The sequence below is a fragment of the Drosophila miranda genome, chromosome XL, assembly GCF_003369915.1.
Source record: "Drosophila miranda strain MSH22 chromosome XL, D.miranda_PacBio2.1, whole genome shotgun sequence".
NCBI classification, from domain to species: domain Eukaryota; kingdom Metazoa; phylum Arthropoda; class Insecta; order Diptera; family Drosophilidae; genus Drosophila; species Drosophila miranda.
The window spans coordinates 13,840,739-13,861,594 of record NC_046673.1 but is presented as its reverse complement, the minus strand read 5'-3'; the positions used below and the strand labels follow the sequence as shown (position 1 = coordinate 13,861,594).

General features: G+C 46.8%; 2 protein-coding genes across 2 annotated transcripts; both read right to left on the bottom strand.

Annotated features, from left to right (window-relative positions):
* Positions 1 to 2,817: 2,817 nt before the first annotated feature.
* Positions 2,818 to 4,546, bottom strand: LOC108157410. Its single transcript, XM_033389309.1, has 2 exons — positions 4,320 to 4,546; positions 2,818 to 4,252 (listed from the first exon to the last, which is right to left on the bottom strand). The coding sequence occupies exons 1-2, from the start codon at positions 4,544 to 4,546 to the stop codon at positions 2,818 to 2,820; spliced, it is 1,662 nt and encodes a 553-aa protein (XP_033245200.1).
* LOC108157395 (RNA polymerase II degradation factor 1) lies at positions 4,473 to 20,468 on the bottom strand. Its single transcript, XM_017289439.2, is given in 5 exon segments — positions 4,473 to 4,560; positions 6,313 to 8,690; positions 8,693 to 9,719; positions 9,803 to 9,906; positions 20,127 to 20,468. Coding segments are annotated over 2 exon segments (3,237 nt in total). The 5' UTR covers positions 9,553 to 9,719; positions 9,803 to 9,906; positions 20,127 to 20,468; the 3' UTR covers positions 4,473 to 4,560; position 6,313.
* Between the last annotated feature and the right edge of the window lie 388 nt (positions 20,469 to 20,856).

The following is a 20,856-nucleotide window of genomic DNA, read 5'->3' as shown; positions in this document are numbered from 1 at the left end:
GGGCATGGCCAGAAAGTGCTCTTATGATAGTTGTTGATACTAGAATTGCCTTAAAAACTTGTATTAAATAAAAAAGTATTTCATACAGCTGAGGGCTAAAAGTAGTTATTAAATTAATTTATTACCCTTTGTAGAGCGCCGCAAAGCCTCACCTTATATTAATATACGTTGGCACGAAGCGTGATTCACGAAGCGCTTGGCGGTCGAGCTTTCATCGTTGATTTGTTGTTTTCGAATCTACCCACCCACTTTGGGCCGCCGTGCTCTCTGTCACTCACTCGTACACTTGCACTCTCCTTTGCGGAGAGTGGGTGGGTGGGGGTGCAAAGCTTTCTCTGCAATGTGCGCGCTGTGTGTATTCGTAGTAAAAATAAAAGAGCTAGGACAACGCGAAAGCCCGGCAAGAGGTTTGTGCGGGTCCTCGGTCTTCGGTCCGCGGGCACACAGACACAGGCACAGACAATTTCTAAAAGCCCACAAAACCGCCCCCACTTGGCCGCATGCCCTAGAATAACGAAAAGTCGAACGAGAAACGAAAGTGCATGCACAGTAGCATAAATATTACATGCCCCATGTACACACACACACACACATATGTACATACATACGTATGTCGTTCTATATGCCTATTCCCATATGTATTATAGAGAAAATATGCAACACAACCACCTAAGGATCCATCCACATACATATGTACACATGTACGTTTGTATTTACGTCATAGACTGCTATACCGCAATAGTAGTAGAGGGTTCCAAAAATATGCAGTTAGCCTTCTTTCATTTACCCTCAAGCGTTTGACTGTTAACATTTAGCATTTCGTCCTTCGCAACGGGTCAAAATAATGGATTGTACATACATACATACATATGTAGGTATTTCCTGAGCACAAAGTTAAGTCAGTTCCTCCATGCTTAAATTCTTTAAGACTAAGCCTTTCCCAACGTGGAACTAATCCCTCCAGAAGGCTACCCCATCTTTTCCTTGATTTCTCCGTAAGTCGAGGGCTTCCAGTCGGACGGAAGGATCTGCAGGAGAGTAAGAGAATGGGAGAGTGGCTGCCAGCAGACTGGAACCACAGATTACTAGATTACTCACGTGGATATTTTCTGGTGGGATCTCGAATTCAAGAATTCAGGAAACAAAAAATCATCTGATTTTTAATAGAGTAGTGGAGGAGAAGTGTGGAGCTGCAGTGGAGAGAACCACAGCCCAATCACAAAACAGATGGAAGATAGAAGAAACTCTGGATGAAGAGCTCCCACGTCTAGATGAGGGAATTCGGCAAGTGGAAAATCGTCACGAAGATCGGCTTGAAAGATCGAATTCCTCAATCAATCCCTAGGTGTGGCTTACAGCCGACTTTCTAGAGAGCCACAAGATCAATGGTTCAGGTCTGGTATCAGGGTATCAGGGACAACCAACTCAAGATAAACCCCAGATATAAAAAAAAGACGTCGATTGTGTAAGGGTTTTTGGGATAGTTTATTTATTTCTGCAATATGTATATTTGGGGGTACAGTACACCGACATGCACATAAATAGATCCATCATACATACATAGACGTATACAATAAATTCTCAAATTTCGAAACGAACGAACATGCATACAAAAATATTTCATTTTTTCTTTTTCGAACTTGCTTTCAAGGATTTTGTCGTTTTATTATGGTACAATAATTTATAAATTATTCCTCTAGTCTAAACACACAAAAAAAAAAAACATGTAAGTATATGTATCACAAATATATATATATATGGTAATATATAACTTTAGGCGAAAGCTTTTGATGTTTAAAAACAAAACAAAAAGAAAAGGATTCGTTATACTCGTTGAAAGGAAATTGATTTTGCTTTTGATGACAGACCCACAGCTGGGGGTCCAGGTCTATCTCTTAGGTTGAGCTGGAACTTAGGCAAGGAACCACACCCACAAGCGGATGGAACCGATTTATACATATAGGATATTCGTAGTCATATTATGATATACATCAATACGTTACATTAAGATTATTCAACATGGTCGACTTCAACTGTACACATACAAAGCGATTGGGTTTTAAGTATGTATTTTTTGTATTGTTTTTTTTTTTTTTTTGGTTTGTTGGGGTTTGCTGGGAGTAGTATGCCTGCCTCTAGCTTCGTCAAAACCGAAGACCCGACTAACATATATAAATATTATTTTTTAAGCACGTGCATTGCTCGACCCGAGTCAAGCTTTCAAGTTGTACAGTGCGCTTCCTTGCCAAAAAGACAGCGCATCAAGATTTGGCAAATTGCAAATATTTCCTTTGATTTAAATACAACAAAAATGGTTCTTGTCCGTAGAACCTATAGAACCTATATAGAAAACATATTTTACAAATATAAAATCAAATGCCTTTGTTTGATTTTCTTTTTCAAATACAAAATAACAATGAAATATGAAATCATAATGGAAAAGCCATAAAGTTTCATTTAAAAGGACAACATATAATAAAATACTTGACAAATCATCCAATAAACATCCATTATAGAACCATGAGAAACTATAATAAAACTTATATATAGTCTAGTATATAGGAAATTGTTTTGAAAAACATTTCTTCATTTCCTTTGAGATACTATCTGTCTTTGTCTTATTGCCTCGAAACGCACTGTACTGGTAGCAATTGTCGAAAGGATATACATAAACTAGGTTCGAAACCAACACACAAATCCATATACGCATCGGCGCGTAGGTTGTCCTTAAGCTAACATTTGGGATTAAAATACATGCGTGCCAACATCCAACATCCAACATCTTCTCTTCCACCAAGTCCATTTTCCACTGGCCATTCAGCGTCCTGCTTCGGTGGAGCGCGCCTGCTCGCGGCCATCGCCGCGCTCAATGTACCAGTTGTTGTTGTCCTTGCGCTTCTGGTCGTGTCTGTGGCGACTCTGCTCGCGATGCTGCATCAATTTCCCGTGCCATTCGCCACTGCCGCTGCCATCGCCATCGCCATCGCTCTCGTCCCGCTCGCCGCTAGTGTGGCGCTGCTTCTTGCCGTTCTTGTTGAAGCGCTGCTCTCGTTCCCGCTCCCGCTCGCGCCTGGATGGATCGTCGTTGTGACGCCGCTTGTTGTTGTACTCCTTCGAATGGTCCTCCTTGCTCCTGCCGCGACCATTATCCCGCTTGCCTTCGTGCGAGTGATTCGGATTGTATTTATCGTTGTACCGATCCTTGGAGGCATTCGGCGAGTACTTGTCATTGTATCGATCCACCTTCGGCTTGGGTTGTTTATGGAGATTGCCGTTGCCATTGCCTGTTGCCTGTTGTCTACCATCTGGATGGAAAGCCTTTGCTTCGTTTGTGCTAGTGGCGTCGCCCTCGTCCTCGGCGCCGTCAGTGCCTAATGTGCCTAGTTTCTCGGTGACCTTTTCAAAGTTACGAAAGGCTTGAGACTGTTGCAGCACATCGTGGACAGCATCACCGATCTCATCTACCAGAGATTCGGGAGCCGGTAGCGGGCTTTCCAAGCACATGGCGGCAAACTTTACGTACTGGCCATCGCGGCATTTGTGGGGCTTCTTGAGGTCCTCCTTTGTTATGTCCAACGGTTCCAGTGAGTCGCCGAGTCCGGGCCAGGCCTTGAACTTCTTGTACTTTTTGCCTTGGCGATTTTCCATTCCCCCTTGCTCCTGGGCATAGGCATTGTAGTATCCATCTGGGGCATAGGCTGGACCCTGTCCGGAGCTTAGGTACTGCAGTTGCTTGGACATTATGTCGATCTCGGCTCGCATCAGGTTGTTTGACATCTCCAGCTCCCCCAATCGGCGCTCCAGCTCGGCTATGGGCTTGTCGTTGCCAAAACCCGGCCACTCGGGATGCTGTAGCTTCCCGATGAAGCCCAGTATGGCCAGAGTGGCGCCCACATAGAAGACGGCCGTAAGGCTGTTCTGCATAACCGGATACATACGATATAGGGTCTCAAGCTTCGTTTCTTGCTGCAATAAATTCAACTCTGGCTCCACATACGGCTCCGTTTCGGTATGCTTGTGGCGTCGCTGCCTGTGCGGCGGCGGTGGCGGCGGCGTCAGCGGCAATCCTTCTATATTTCTGGGACTAAGCCGCAGGGGGGTGTTGGGTAGCTCGTTGAAGTTCAGGTCGGCCAGGGTGTCGCGCAGAAAGGGATGGGGTGAAATGCGATCGGTGCTCTCGCAGTCGCTGATGATGGAAATGCCATCGGAAATGTCATCCGCCTGGGAGTCCTCCACCACGGCCAGGTTGCATCTGTTTCGAAGCGAAGGAATTGGGTTATTTCAGGGTGCACTAGGTACTATAGGGTATCTTTGTGTACCTGTCGTTTTCATGCTTTTCGTCGGAGTCGCCGCACTGGGACTCCCCTGGGACTTTGGCCTCTTCGTTGCTGTTGGGATTGTCCAACACCATCTCGATCCTGTCCGATGGTAGAATGGTCCATGTGGATGATGTTGTGCTGACGCCGAGCGAGTCCTCGGTGGATGTTGACTTCGAGTGGGTTTTGGGTTTGTCGCTCCCGCTGCTGCTGCTACTGTCCTCGTCCATGCTGTTCTTTTTGCCTGGGAAATGGGCGAAAAATGGGAACCGGTTAGGAAACATTCAATGATTTAGGTATACAGAAGTCCTTGCTATTACTCTTACTATTTTTAATTAATTTTTTACTCTATTTTGTGTATTTTCTGCGTTGCAAACACCAGTTGAAAGGCACTCAAAAACCCATCTGAAATGCGTTTTGCGCTGCTCGATGGATGGATGGAGAAGGACAGAGCTTCCTGCAGGAAAACGAAGGAGATAACGAGAGTGTTGTCTGCCGCCCCTCAAGCAGGACAAAGCAGGATGGGGAAGAGAGTGCGTTTTCTGCAGCGTGTGACCTTCGAGCGAGGCCTAAATTGTACCCACACGCACGAACAGAACAGCTGGCTATCTCGCTCGCGCATGAACTGTTGCATTTCTTTTGTGTTGTTGTCTGGGGCTCTCAGGGTTGTCGGTATACATGCATGCGCTCACACGGCACCCACACGCACCAGCATACACCCACACAGATGCACACAATTTGCAGATTTTTCATATGTGTTATATTTCACATTTCTTATTGGCATTAAAAAGCAAGTCAAATCAAAAACAATGCATACATGTATGTACGTGCTGTGTATGTATGAGTGCCTGCACAACTGTTTGTTTGCCTGTATGTGTGTGTTGTTTTGTTTTTCATTTGGTTTCTGGTTAAATGCAAATTATTCACTGGACACTTTGTTCACAGTTTTACCTTGAATCACTATCAGTTCTCTGCGGCTAGTGACACTTTTAGTTGTCGCAATTTGAGATAAAAACTGTCAGCTTCGCTCAAAACCATAAATAAATGTCGCAGTATTATGGCGAATACGTCACAAATTTTAAAATATACCGCACAAATACTGATGCATTTTTTGTATTAAGGTTCCATCATATTCCTCATTTTTGATATTCGGTTTAATATTATTAGCTATCAAGGACCCTTCGCTCTCAACTTATAGTTTTATCCGATTATTAAGTCGGTTTCCTACAAGACTGGGTAAATTTAAGTTTTCGTCTTAATTGCATTGCTTATAAAATAAGGTCTAAGCAAAACCGGTCAAGAACAATTTCCACTAAACTTATTTCCTTACATGTTAACTACACTCATACTACACATTTGCCACATATTAACTACATTTTTACCCGTTTTTTTCATGTAAGCCCCATGAAGCGCCAGTGTGAAAAACCTCCGTTATCCACCTATTGACATGCATTTCTTTCCGACATTTTTGAACAAGTTGAGGTTTTGATGGAAAACTATCAGGAATTTGATGCTGATCACGAATTAGTATTCGATGTGGTCTGGGACATGACTCCAAGTGGCATTTCTACACGGTTTCTACATCGCTACAAGAGGGTGAGTCCATAACGCGTCTTAACATATACTGGAAAGTACTAGAAAATACTATGAAAAGTATAAAATTTGCAAGGTGTGTGAGCTAGACATGGTGGCAAGAAAATCAGTGTGCCCCCTTTATTTAAACTATCCAGTTTAAGGACTCCCTTAATTGAATTTTTTATAAAATAAGATTTAAACAAAAAAGCTCAACAATTTCCACTAAATTAATTAATTGTTGTACATGGTAACTACACATTTGCTACATTTTAACTACATTAGTAAGTAATGATCAAAAGCGACACCTGAAGGGGAAATATGTACGGTTGTTGTTGTTTTTTCATATAAGACCATGGAACCGCCAGTGTGAAAAGCCGTTATCCAATTTTAATAAGCCTTGTAAATCTTGTAAAAGACTCACCTTATAAGTTCTTTTCCATGATGCGCCGCACTTCGCCCGCCTCCGAGCTCAGCTCCCAATCGGATGAGGCGTTTCGCCCCTGTGGACTGGACCTGGACTGTACCCGGTGCAGTGTGAGACTCCTCGGAGCGGGCACAATGCCCTTTGCACCCATGGGCATGCTCACGCGTGGCGCTGGCACCGGATATCCGCGCGGACTCAGGGGCATCGTCAGGAGCCGCTGTTGCTGGAGGTGCTGTTGCTGGAGGTGCTGTTGCTGGAGGTGCTGTTGGATCATATGCTGCTGCTGCTGTTGCTGCTGCTGTTGCTGTTGTTGCAGCTGCAGCTGCTGGTGGTGCTGTGGCGTCCAATAGATCTGGCTCTGGTGTCCGTTGGGGGCACGATCCAGTATCAACGGCGTGGCACGACCATCCTGCAGCAAATAAGAGCCCTGGCCCTGGCCGTGGCCGTGGCCGGCAGCCGGACGCGCCACGAACTGCGGCTGCATGTATAGGCTGTTGTGGTGGTAGTCCACCAGCTTGGCGGCCTGCAGGCCCTCGCCCGTCTCCACCAGCACGTACTCGGTGGGGGTAAGCCTCATCAGCTGCGGCAGCTGCTGTAGCTGCTGGCTGGAGAGATACTGCTCCGAGTCGTTGGACAGCAGGCTGCTGCGCTTGTTCACGTGCGCGTAAATGGGCGAGGCGGTGGCCCCCCCGGCGCCGGCTGCAACGGGCACAAAGGCACGCGACTGGGGCAGGCTCTGCACTCGGAGTGGCACCTGCGGCCGGGCGGCGGCACTCAGCTGTGAGGCGGGACGCTTGTGGCTGGTCTCCACAGAGGCGTACGACACGGGTGAGGTGTCCGCAGCGGCGCCAGAAGCGGGGCTTCTCTGGCTCCGGGTCTCGTAGATGGGCTGCATCTTGGCCGCGGGCAGAGGGGTGCGGCTGATCGATTTGCGGCAAAACTCCTTGACCTTTTCGAGTATCTCCTCGCGGGTGAGCAGTCCCCCGATCCTGCGGCTCGAGGCACTGCTCGAGCGACGCATCACCACCGCCGCACCATCGCTGGGTGCCGCCTCGCTTTCGCTCTCGTAGCCACGTCGTGCGTGGATCTGGCCGGGACTCGCCTGACGGATCATATTGTCCAGGACACTCTGGCAGCGTGCCGGTGGCGCCTGCTGTTGCGGCTGTTGTTGCTGTTGCTGTATCTGCTGGACAGGGATTATTGGTGTTCCATCGAGGATCATCACCTGCCGATTGCGGCCGCTGATCCCCGAGAAGGTGTTCCGCTGCAACGAGCCCCTCACAAACTGCTGCTGGACGGGATGCAACTGATTCGGTTGCAGGTGCTCGTAGATGTTCTCTTGGCTCTGCCGCTGTCCCTGCCGCTGTCCCTGCTGCTGTGCCTGCTGTTGTCCCTGCTGCTGTCCCTGCGGCTGTCCCTGCTGCTGTCCCTGCTGCTGCTGCTGCTGTAGCACCTTGTGGTAGAGCTGACGATCGGTCACCTCCTTGATGGCCTTCAGCTTCTCCCAGTCGTTCTGATTGCCGCTGGCCTGCTGCGGCTGCTGCTGATTGCTGCTCTCTTGGGTCTTTCGCTGGGGCGTAGAGGTGGCCACTGGCTTGAGATGCTCTTCGGTAGGTGACGACACATAGGCGGAGGCCAGCGATCGACGCTGGCCCACTGCCTCCAGTCGGCTGGGCTGCCTCTGGCTCTGGGCCCGGATCTGGTTTCTGTCCATCGACGCAGAGCGATTGAAACGGCTGGGATTGTGGCTCTCCGGCGAGACGCGTCTGGGTATCAGGCTCTGCCGCTCGATAGTGCGCTGGAAGGGAGCACTGGCACCTCCGTTCTGGACCGCATGGCCATTTGTGTACTCGGTGGAGCGTCGCATGGCGGTGGCCTGCCCGTTCTGGAGACGACCGTTCTGGTTCTGATTCGGATTCTGGTTTTGATTCTGGTGGCTTTGCCGCTCTAGCAGAATGCGCCGCATCTCCGTGGGCACATCTCCGGCACTGGCCTTCCGGTACTCCTCCTGCCCGTAAACGGACCTCGGCAAGGGCATGACCGGCTTGGGCGTCGTCTTGCGCTTGGGCGCAAACAAACTGTTGGAGAGACGCTGCAGAACGGATAGCTTTTTGGTGTTGCTTTGGCGCAGGGCGGCCAGCGACTCGGCCACCTGCTTGCGTCGCTCCTCCGGTGTCCTCGGCAGCGTCGATGGCGAGGGCGAGGCCGAGGCCAAGGGCGTCGACGAGGGCGAGGGCGTGGCCAGCTCTCGCTTGGGCATCAGCGCCAGACCCTTGCGCTCCAGATAGGCCTGGAACTCCTCAGAGCTGATGGTGTTCGTGAAGGTCGAGGGTGGCTCGTGATCCTTCGGGATCGTAGGCGGCTGGCTGCTGGTCATGTCCTCAGGGGCAGGCTTCTCCTGATTGCTGTTCGTATTCGGGTGGAGCGATTCAGGCCCGTCTGTTTTCGCTTGGGGATCTCCTTTTCCTTCTCCCTCTCCCTCTCCCTTTCCCTCTCTCTCTGCTGCTCCTCCTCGCACTTGAGGCGGGCCAGCACCGTCGGATCGTAGACAAAGTAGGCGTCCGGGTTCTTAATATACGTCTTTACATATTTCGATTGCTTAAGTACTTCCTCGGTGGTTATGTATTCCTCAGCACCTGCGGGATTCCCTTTGATGCCTCCGTTCTTCTTTCGCGCATTCGTCTCGTTCTTGAGCTGCTCTCGCTCTCGCTCCCGCTCTCGTTCTCGTTCCTTTTCGCGTTCTCGTTCCCGTTCGCGCAGCTGTTGGGTAACCGTCTTCCGTACGCTCAATGTCGATCGCTTTGTGGGCACTGGCGGTGGGGTCTTCTTCTCCCTGCCTCCTCCTCCTCCTCCTCCACCCGCTATATGGCCATTCCGGAAGGGATTCTTTTGATCAACGATGGGCTCTCCAGTGGTGAATTTTCGTATCTTCTCGTCGTTCGGATTAAAGCTAACCGATTTCTTTTTTGCCTTGCCGTCCTTGAGGTTGACGTTGCTCTTTTCCAGTGTGGCATAGGACGCGTCACTCTCGAAGGCCTCCACTATTTTCAGGGTTGCATCGATATAGTCGATCGTATCGCTATCTATCTCTGATTCTCGCTGATTGGTACCGTTTGCAACTTTCTCTTGCTCTGTCTGTGGTTGTGGTTCTGGCTCTGGTGCGACCTCAACAACGGCTTCGTTGATTACATTGCCATTTGGTTTGCAATTTCCCTCCTCGATAATCGCCTCAGACATGTTTCGTAATAGCTCACCAATGGCTGCTGACAGGGGGGTGGTAATGAGGGGGAGAACTTGGAGGGGGCTTGGAGTGGAAGAGTTGGAAGAGTGGAAGAGTTGGAGTTGGCTTTCGTATATCCGCCCACCATTGATAATGCCTGGCCTGAATGTCCGTTAGGGGAAATCTAAATAGATCAAAAAGTAATTCATTCACTCACTCACTCACTGATTCGTTCATTGATTCCTTCATTCATTCATTCATACGTACGTCTAAATATCTCTTCCTTTTTTGTGGGGGCTGCGCGATTAGCCCAAGAAGAGTTCCCACGCAGTCTCCATTCAACAGATCGTTAATAAAATAGCCGCCAGAACCTGGAAAAATGCCAAAAGATTAGCGTAAACATCAGGCAGGGGGGATTCTTATACGTGTACTCGCAATCCCTCAATTTGCCATCGCCCTCTCTTTCAGTCTGTTTCCATAAATTTCATGGGCCATTAATCAACAAATGGCTACAAACGAAACAAAAAACCAACTAAAAACGGAGAAACTGGTTTTGTTTTTGGCAACTTTCCGATCGATTCTGGTTATACGTAGCCCAGAGCAAGGTGGTTCATAAATAGTTGATAAATAAACCCCAACAGCACTCTACGGGACACCTAATAGACTGCCAGCGAAAGAGATACAAGTTATTCCTATTTGCCTATGAAATGATTAAGTGGCGCCAAAGTAATCCAAAAAATTCTCTCCCTTATTCTTCCATCTCTGGGAAAAATTGAGAGAGATCGCGGAGAGATCGCCCCCTCCCCGCATAAACCAACAAATTACTTTGTCCCTTTTACGAACAGTGATAAAATATATTTTGTAGGCCCACTGAGTACCAGGTATAAGAGAAGAGCCGCGGCCCTTGCCGCGAATCACGACGTTCTCGCTCGATTCTTTTGAGGTGTTTTGGCGCTACCTAACGAAGTTCAGGGTCAAAGATTCATTATGGAATAGAATCATCTTAAAGGATATTAAAAGAAGAAGATATCAAAAACGAGTACTAGCAATTCTACAAGAAAGGGTTTTCTTTTAGTAGTTTTTTCTTTGCTCGCTTTTAGGTGATTTCAAACCATTGAAATGTTGAATATTATGGATCTTCTTTCAACAGTCTCGAAGTGGATACAATCCCCCTTTTGTGATTTGCTTTTGAAGTAATCTAAGAAGTAATCCCCTGAGTCTGGCCCCAATTGTGGTGGCTTTATAATGGGTCAGGCATCGCCTTACCTTTTACCGCCAATCAGGGGCATGCCACAATGCTGCCTGCCAGAGCAGAGAATGGAGGAATTGTCAGAAAGAAGGAAGAACAGATGAAATCAATATTTTTCAATAATTTCTCGGAGGCCTCCAAAGGTGACACTCTACATAGAATGTGGGTCAGAGAGCAGCCCCTGACGGCGGGGGGATGGGACAGCGGCCGGGAGACGACTTAAACCGGTTTGCTGCATTTCTAAGTGCACAAACATCCAATTTGCATAACCGGGGGGCCCCGTTTTGCGCGTTTTTTTTTTTTAAATCTAGACAGGGGCGTCCCCGAGGGGGCTGTAGCTCTCCAGAACGAGCCTAGGGCTTTGGTTAGCCCCTAGATTGATTAATAAATTATGAATTAAAAAAAAAATAAATCTAAATATATTTCATGCCTAAATTAAATATATTTCGGATTTTAATTAAATGTTTTTCCACAAAATAAAAATAAGTGCTTTATATTTATGTTTAAATCAAAGTGAGTTCTGTTTAATTTTTGGCTGTGTTTCTGTTATTTTTGGGACTACTTTTTGGGTCTGCCCCCTCGCTCATGGCCTACGCCTCTGTGTCCAGTATCTAGTGCACCTTGGATCCACGGACAGTGGCGCATTTAGTGCTCGCCTCATGAAATCGACGCTAAATTGCAAATTGCTCAAAGACCCGACCCGACCCGCCCTGCCTCCCACTACCACCCCCACTGCCCCGCCCATTATGGTTGTGCCACATTTGTGCCCGTGTGCTAATCCATCGCTAATCTGCTCTCTCGCTTGCATGTGATTATTATTATAATAATTTTTGCATAGATTCGAGAATCTCGAGAAAAACAAACAATGCTTTTGGGCCGTTGCGAGGGCAGGTGTTGCAGAGCCAGTCCGACCGTGAACCGTCGGCAGAAACTAAATGGCACCACCCTTCTGTTTTCTCTGGGTTCTCTGGGGGTAGCCATAGCCTGGCGGGGGTCACCGTCACCGTCACCGCCGGCCACCCTTAGAACTAGCAACCACCCCCCAACAGCTGGAAGGCCAAACCATCCCCCGGAACCCCGGACAAAACGACTCTACGGAGAAAGTTCTTGGATTATTGGAAAAATTTTCATTGCGTTTCGCTTTCGCTGCAGGCCAAATCCATTCGATATGCCATGTGCCACACGGCACACAAGGCACAATTCCAATCAAAAACAAAAGCCATTCAAAATGCTACTTAATTTTATTGCCCAGGGAAATCTGTGCCCACCATCCTTTACCAATATCTAATACAGATCAATCTGTAGAGATCTTACTTCTCCTCTTTTGTTAATCTAAAGGATTGCCTCTTGTCCTCTCTCTGAATTTTTGATAATTTCTTTGTTCGAAATTTCTCTCAAAACCAAATGTTTATGGAAAGTTCTTCCACTCCACTTTCGCTCTCGTTTAGAGTCTTAGTTTGTATATATTTTGGGCTTGTTTGGGTTTCACAAATTTGTGGGAAAATCACAAGTTCTCTTCTCGAGATCTGTTTAGCTCTTCCCTTCAGTGGGTGGCATACCAAAAGATCTACAATTATTGAGTATTCTTTGTGCTGCGGGGCTCATCGATTAAGTGCTTGATTTATATTTCCGAGGCATTTTGTTAATCTTTTTTGAAACCGTTCCAAATCGATGTGAATCATTCTTTTTGGCCAGACTTCTGGGTCCTTTGTCTGGGGCTATGTGGTGTTTGTGTGTGAATATTTTGGCGCATGACTCGGACGTCATAGAGTCAATGACCAGACCAGACCAGACGGATGGATGTTTATGGGCGCATCTTGCAGATGAGCTGCGACAAATGTCCAGAGGACCCAGCAGGCCATGACTCATGCAGATGGCGGATGGAGGATGCAGCAGGCTGCGAGTTTGGGCAATCGATAGACTCCCAGCTGGTTGGGATTTGGTTTGGAATTGGGAAACTCCAGGGCCGGCCAGGCTATGGCTGCGTCTTGTAATTGAACGCCTTAAACGCGTAAACAAAACGCAAGGGAATGTGTAAAAACAACAAAACACACGCGGCAGCACACAGCACGCAGCACGCAGCCCAACTGATGACTGACATTGACGATAAATGAACAATCGACCTCAATAAAGGCAGACAACAGCAACAACAGCAACACAGGCAGTACCGATGCCCGTACTATTGCGCTCTATTCGTATCTTACCCCAGTACCGTGCATATGCCCGCCAGATATGTATCTACGACTCGGGAATTCTCACTCGGGAATTGAGTTGATCAATTCTATTAAGGTGCTCTCTCTCTCTCCCCACGAGCAGCGACAGCACTTGGATAAGTCAAGAGCCGAAACAAAAGGCGGCAACAATGGGCCATTAAATGGTTATGGGAAGTACTGTACATATGATATGTAAAACCCATTGGGTCTATTGTAAGATCTGATTAGATCCGAAAGTAACTACCGAAGGCTTGAAGAACTAATATGGAATCCCAATGAATGTAAAGGAGCTTTAGTTTTCCACAATTCTGGCCTTGTTCTTTTTAGAAACCCCATAAATATCGTCGTACTCCTATCGAAAATCATCTGGGATCCCCCAGGCATCAGCTTTATTTAATTTACAATTTAGTCATGCCAGTGGATGTATTTGATTAGTATTCAGTGGACAGCACAGCTTAGCAGCTTAATGCCTAGGCGTACACACATTAAAGGCAATTCCACTATTTAGGCTAAGTGGCAGTAAAATATTGTCCAAATAAGACGCAAATAAAACACCTGATGATGGCATATTCTGACATCTAAAGGTCCTTCAAAGCAGCACTCCAAACGATATCCATCTATTGCTAGGGAACGGCCACACCGCACCATCGAAAACTCTTTCAAAGTCTGGCCTTTCTTTCTTGGAGGATGGAGGGAGGCTAGCCCAAGACCATTTTATTTTGGTCAATTCAATACAGTTTTAGTGCTCGACTTGAACTTTAGAACCTGGCAAACAGGTTGGGTCAAGAGTGTGGTGTGGTGTGTTGTGCTCGAGTCGCGACTTGCCACAGAACGTAGAACGTAGAACGAAGAACGGACGTGGAGTACAAAGCGTGTACTTGTGTGTACGAGTATGCGGATGCTTCAAACGATCCCCAGACATACTCGTACTCGTACTCGTAAAGTGCTGGCGCAATTTTCGGTGCTTCGTGACGCCACTCTTGACCAGTGGCTCTGGCATTGGGTTTTGTGTTTTGGTCATTTTTATTTGGGCTTTTTATGTGGCTCTGACTCTGGTTTCAGATCGGACTGCTGGAGAAGTTGTACGCACGCAGGCACGCACAACGTAGTTCGTAGTACCCGCTCCGCCCTGCGCCGCTCCTCGCATAATTAATTGCGCAACACTTACGGAACAGAGATCTCTCCCTACAGATACTATAGTATACAAATCTATGGTAAATATGTATGTATCTGTGTGGTGTGTGTACTCAAATATCAGCTTGAATGAAGAGCCTCAGGGCTCCGTCTTTGACTTCTTTAGCTCGGGCCTTACGACTGGAGTACGAGTATCTTCCGTGGTGGCTTTCATACCTCTCTGTAATTTGTGCAGAGTTTGAGGGTATATTGGACAGGGATCTCATTATTACTACACATTATGTTTCCTTTCATTTCCTAATACACTTTCCTTGGAGTAATTTCATGAATTTTTTTTGGGTTTGTGGTTTCTGAGTATCCCAAAGTCGAGGCAACACTCGTTTGTGGGTATCGCCCTGTGTTTGCCTTTGCATTTGCCCGTTTTATTTGATCTCGATGAAGGAGGAAGGGGGGGTGGGGAGAAGTTTTGTGGTAGAGCGAGGAGATGAGATCTGGCGGATGGATGGGATGGAGTCCGTCCGACGGTCCAGCCGGCTCAAGTGTTTGTTTTTATTTACGAGAAATGTGCGTACGAGAAATGCCAGAGATGATATTTACGAGTATAGTCTCGTATTTATATTTATATAATGATATGCATGTGCCCTGGGCATGGCGCTCCGGGGCCCGGGCCTCCTCCGGGGCAATCTGTGCAATCTAATGAATCTTTAATTGTTCACTTAATACGTCAAATGTGCGCGTGGCAGTGGCAAAGAATGGTTTGGTTTGGTTTCGGACCAATTGAGGAGTGGCCGCTCCTCCTGCCTCTCATCCGCGCCTGGGACTGACCTTTGGCTAATCTGGGGGCCCCCATTCCGATCATCAATTTGAAAATTTAAACATTCAGTTTTTCAGCTTTTTTTCAGTTCTGTAGTTTACGGTTTTCCATTCCACACAATTAATTGATGGAAGATGACGTCGCAACAATAGTTGCCCCCATTGACCCATAAAATTCCTATCGATGCCCAGGCTTGTTCGCAGCGGTGTAATACAGTGGACACTGGCTGCGATTTCTACCACATTTCTATATCTACCATCGCTGAGAACATTGGTTCCTACAATATTTCATAAATATTGGGAGTTCTTCCTGTTCGATAGGGCAAAAATATCTTTGAAGTACCTGCCATTAAAGATTGCTCCTGCCATAATGATCTTGAGAAATCATTGGCCATAACTAATGAGCCTTATCGAGCGTTCACTGTTTATGTCTGCTGTCAAAGCCCATCACGGCTATGTCAAACAGTTTTTTTTTTGCACTATCTGGGTTTAGTTTTACTAGACTATAAATCTGAGCAGCGGCTGAGCGACTGAGCGACTGGGGAGGTTGACTTCATCAAATGCTTAGTGCGCCAGTCCCAGTCCCAGTCCGAGTCCGAGTCCCCGGGTGCCATACGATGCGGCGATATTGATTGATTTTAACAATCGCACCATAAATGGCCGCCCGGGTCCGGGTCCGGTCCCGCGGCGGCACTGCCACTGATTGTAACCTGTGTGTTGCGATGCGATGCGATGTGAGTGGTACACGTCATCGCGCGTCCACTGTATCCACCGTTCGCTCAATCGTGCATCATATAGCGCATACACCGCATGACGTCACTCGCTTGCCTCAGACGGAAAAGCGTTTGTTGTACGCCGCGTCGTTCCATGGAGGCCCCAAAAAGAAGTTGCAGAAGAAGTCGGGGGCTTGGAGTCGGGGAGTCTTTCTTGTGTTTCATTTCATGGATAACTCACGAGTCGTACGGGTACGAGTGCGAGTATCTGTGCTGTTTTGTGGCGATTGTGCAATGCCTGGAAGCACCAGAAGTGTGCACACACACACATAGCTACAGATACAGATACAGATACGAGGGTATCTACAATGTTGCAAAAGCACCGTTATAACTCCAGCGGATATACACATATACATACGTATGTGTTTGTGGCACAATGGAGGTAGAAATAATAGTGGTGCCTGCCATCAGGGAATACCTGATCTTATTTGGATATATTTTACTCCCTCTTTATCTCTTTAGAGGGTATTTTTTCACCCAAAACGATACTGGATAGAGATAGATGTACAGGGACATCCCGCGGTAGATTGATCCCCGAGAATAGCAGCAAACAACATAGATGGCGTGTGCATGAGTACGTTACAAAAGCAGGCCCACCGCTGCTATATAGCAGGCACTATTATATCTACAATATCTACCTTATATCTACCATTAAAGATGTAGTTAGATGGATTTGCAGGCCGCTCTGAAAGATCGATCGTGCTTATTTATTGTTTTTCGAATTGTATGACTACCTATTATTACAAGCAATTATTCAGATTCGTAATACTCTTATACATATTTCCAAAGGTCTTATTCATATTTAAACTTGAAAACTTTTACACCATTATTAATGTCACGCACATTGAAATTGAATAGATACAAAAGGGGAATTTACAAATAGTTAATGGTAGTCTGTGGAGAGTGGAGAAATTTACATATTTTCTGTGCGATCTATTGTTTTGCTCATGGTCGTACATCGTGCATTAATTTGCCACAAATTTATCGCTCAAATGCTGATGATAAGTACATTTGTGGGTAGGTACGGGTACAGTTACGGGTTTATGTGTATCGAATTACCAGAGCCGAGGCCCGAGCTGCGGTCTGGAATCAACAGGTGAACTACTAACCTACCGAACAGCCAGCCAACCAACCACTCGACCGTCCGAACTCGACCCTACTCCCTGGAGGGGTCGCCCTCCCCACTCTCGTGTCGAGTGTGTGGTGTGATTCGGTGCTGCTGCTGTTCAGTGGAGCAACTACTCGTACTCGTACTCGTACCGCTTGCTGGGGGGAAATTCAGTTGCAATTATTACACAGATGCTTGCACAAACAGTTTTATGACATCGGAGTCGGAGACGGAGACGGAGACCGGTGGCTGTCTCCCTGTCTGGCCTCTGCGGTGGGGCTGCCGTTGCCGTTGGCCGCTGACGATTGACATTTGATTTGATTGCGTTTACAGCAGCCGGCTGCCGGTTGTCGGCTAAGCGACCTGCACCCCTCTCTCTCTCTCTCACACTCTGCATCGCCGCTGGGCGGGGCCCTGGGGTTGATGTACCGCTTCGCCATAAAATGTTGCGCAAGTTTTCCGAAGTAACACGAAACGGGGCAAAGGAAGAGAAACCTTCCCCCCCCCCACTGCACAGCCCACCCAAAAAATTAAACGTAATCGTATTCGCACAACAAAAACGCTGTGTGTGACTTTTCCGGCTGTTAGACTTTGTTCACATTTCCATAATTACAACAACAACAAAAGAGCAATATTTGGGTACAGTGAAGGCTCGCTGGGCTCTACAGGGCTCTCTGTAGAGATCGATCGCCATCGGCCCCCCAAAGAGAGCTTTTACTGTAGCATTTAGTGGGGCAGAGCTGCACACGTCAGTGTGTTGTACTCGAGTACATAGCGACATTCAATTGGGGAATGGAATAGTATGGAATGGAGATTACACTGGCATGTGAGGGTCTTTTTCACGTGTTTGTAAGCAGAAGTATGTGTGTGTGTGTGATTGGAGGTTGCTGCTGCTTGGCGGGGGCTTTCGGTTCCAGTCATATATCATGATACATATTTCGTTATGACATTTCGACTGTGCTGCGTGTATTAGCACATTACAAAAAGCCATCACACCTACACAGCAGATTCACCTTGACAATGTGTGATAACCGATCACGATCACGGTGGATGTGTGTGTGTGTGTGAACAGCTGTGTATGAAAACCAAAAACATTTGTATGTGTCAGTACAAACTTCTGGGAAGATACTCGCATATTCACAGCTGCGGTGAAGATGTTAAGTGTCTCTGACATCTGAGCAAATATTTACAGAAACAAATATACCACTTATTAGTCATTCAATCTTAAGGTTTAACCTCTAAAACAGTGTCTGTCACTGAGTATATACATGTTTCCTTAACAAGTTTTAAGACATTTTCCAATCCCAAGCGAACATTTGATCGTATTGCAAATTCTTAGCTTGATATGGAAGTGAGAACTGTTATTCCCTTCCCATACACACATACACATACCAACCCTGGGTAGGACCACTATTATGTTGCCCTCATCTGTATGTATGTATGTATGTACACACACACATACATGCTTAGGCCTGTGTGTATGGCTTGTCTTTCCAGACATAAGACGCTTTAAGACGACTCACGGCAAACAAATACATGGGAAGTGCACAAGCTTTTTTTTCGGCACACCCTTTGCCAGTGTCTGTATGTGTGTATGTTTTTATGTGGAAGAATCCTTAAACCGGTATGGGTTATGGGTTAAGGGGGTATCGGGTGTCAGGCCGGGCAACGTCATCGTTATGCCACGCCGAAAAACGCGCCTTGAAGACAGCTAATATACGAGTACATGGCCCCCGTCTGACTAAGCACCAGTTCGCACATGCACATACATCTAGTAAATACATACAGGTATCTATAGTATATTTTATCCATATTTGTTGAATATATTTAGAAAAGGCAGTTAGTTAGTTGGCTAAATAGGCAGCTGTTGGGGCCTGCCAGCAGCAGCAGCAGCAGCAGATTGCAAAAAGATTAAACCTCTCTCTGATAAGATAGCAACAATTATCTTGGCGAGCGCACACAAACGCAAACACAAACATAGTGGATCCGCTCCAATTCTAATTTGAATTCCAAGCAGTGACACACTGTAGTGTGAGAGAGAGAGAGGCTGGAAAAACCCAAGCACTGCAAACACTCTCAAACACACACACACACTCATATGCACAGTCGTACATGTATGCACTTGGAAAGCAGCGGAAGATGCATTGGGAGAATAACAACAAGAACTAGAGAGAGAATGCTATAGCTCATTTGAGAGTCTAGACGAAACGATACCCGTTACTCACTGGACGCCCACGGACCTATGGACTTTAACCCTTGGAAACTACAGATGTCACAGGTATTGTACTCCTAATTCTGAAATTATTATTCGTTCGGAAATAATATTGGGTGCATCGGTAGAAAAACCCAGAGCAAAAATCACTTCCCGCTGCCTGCTGCATATACCCTTGTATTTTACGAGTGCCAGGGTGTCGAAAGCAACTGTGAAAGACATTAAATTGCAGCCGGCGTTGCTGCTGCAGAGCTGGTACAGCGCTGCTCTGCTCTACTCTCTTCCGCTCTTCTCCCTATATGGCTTTGATTTTGCTGTTGCAGCGCTGCCTAATCTCTTCCGCTCCACTCCAGGCATGGCTTTGCTGCTGCTGCCGCTGCTGCCGCTGCTGCATCGCTGCTCTGCTCTGTACCGCTTTGCTTTGGCTGCTGCTGTCTATCCTCCTCGGTTCTCCCTTCTACCCCTTGAAAGTCATTGCTTTTTCCGCTCTGTCTCTACTCTGTGCACCGCTTTGCTCGGGCTGCTGTAGCGCTGCTGCCCACACTCTTCCGCTCTGCTCCCTGCTCCCTGCACCTCTTTCCTTCTGCTCTGCTTTTGGTTTGGCTTTCTTCGTTTGCCTTTGTTACCGTTATTGTTATTGCAGCGGCTTTAGTATGCCGTTGCGCACAGTTGGTTTAATAATTCGAAAATGTTTTTGAGTGTTTCCCTCTCCCACAAACCACCATTTTGAGGCCGCCGCAGAACAGCTCTGTTTTGTAAATGCCGTTCTCCGGCAGTGGGTGAGGGGTTCGGGGTACGTGTTATGGCTACACGGGGCAGGGTAAGCACTGGTACTGGGGTTCATTCACCGGCAAACCCAACCAGAGACAAATGCCAATAAGAACATCCCGAGTTGGTTGGTCTCGTAGAAAAACTCCAATTCTTGGTTAAGCCGACACACAGATACTATCACCACTCACACACACACAGATAAACTCTTACACGCATTCAACAGAGGCTCGTTTTTTGGTGGTTGTTGTAGTGTTATTAATTTCGCCGTAAACGACCATTAACTTAAACCGTAGGCACGTTAAAAAAAACCTATTGTACCTCTCTCTCTCTCTCGTACGCTCTCCTTGACTGCTAGATTGCAAAAAGCAGTCAACCGCTCCGCTTCTCCGGTAATTATAAAAAACAATAGTAAAGACAATTTACTACGCGCGCACTATACGATGAAAAACGGCGGGTAAAAAAAATACAACAAAAGCACGTCCGCTCGCCACGAAAATGTCTGCATGTATTTCAAGCACTTGTAAACACACAATAACTAGATGCAAACAAACAAACGAAACACGCAAAAACTGAAAACAAGACACTTAGAAATTTAAACGCAGCGCTCGCACGTTACACGACCACCCCAGAACCGCGCAGTTCAAAAGTTGGAAAACATTTGAGTATTCGGCAGTGTGACCGGGGAGTTGTCGATAGAATATACCGTCTGACCCTCAAAAATATATCGAAATATACCTTCTTATTTCAAAAATATACTGTAAATATACCGATAGAAAAAGCGAACGTAACCCACTTAATCCCACTCTATTTAAACAGGCAAGCAAAATAAGTTAAACAGCGGAAAATAATACTGGTTGTATATTCTTCTTGTAAATCCATCCTATCCATCCTCCTACAAATGTACACCTTATTTTTCACCAGAATTGCGCTGAAAATGTCAAGATTTATAATATTCGTGTATGTACTTAAATACCCACGTGTCTATAATGGGTTAATCGTTCTCTGTCCATGGTCGGAATCATATTTCTTGATTTTGATATTCGGTTGA

What these genes read in the sequence shown, in the direction of transcription:
- LOC108157410 (XM_033389309.1), bottom strand. Translation starts at nt 4,546, where the DNA reads ATGGACGAGGACAGTAGCAGCAGCAGCGGGAGCGACAAACCCAAAACC. An exon ending in GAAAAGCATGAAAACGACAG is followed by an intron (nt 4,253 to 4,319) that starts GTACACAAAGAT and finishes GCTTCGAAACAG; the next exon opens with ATGCAACCTGGCCGTGGTGG.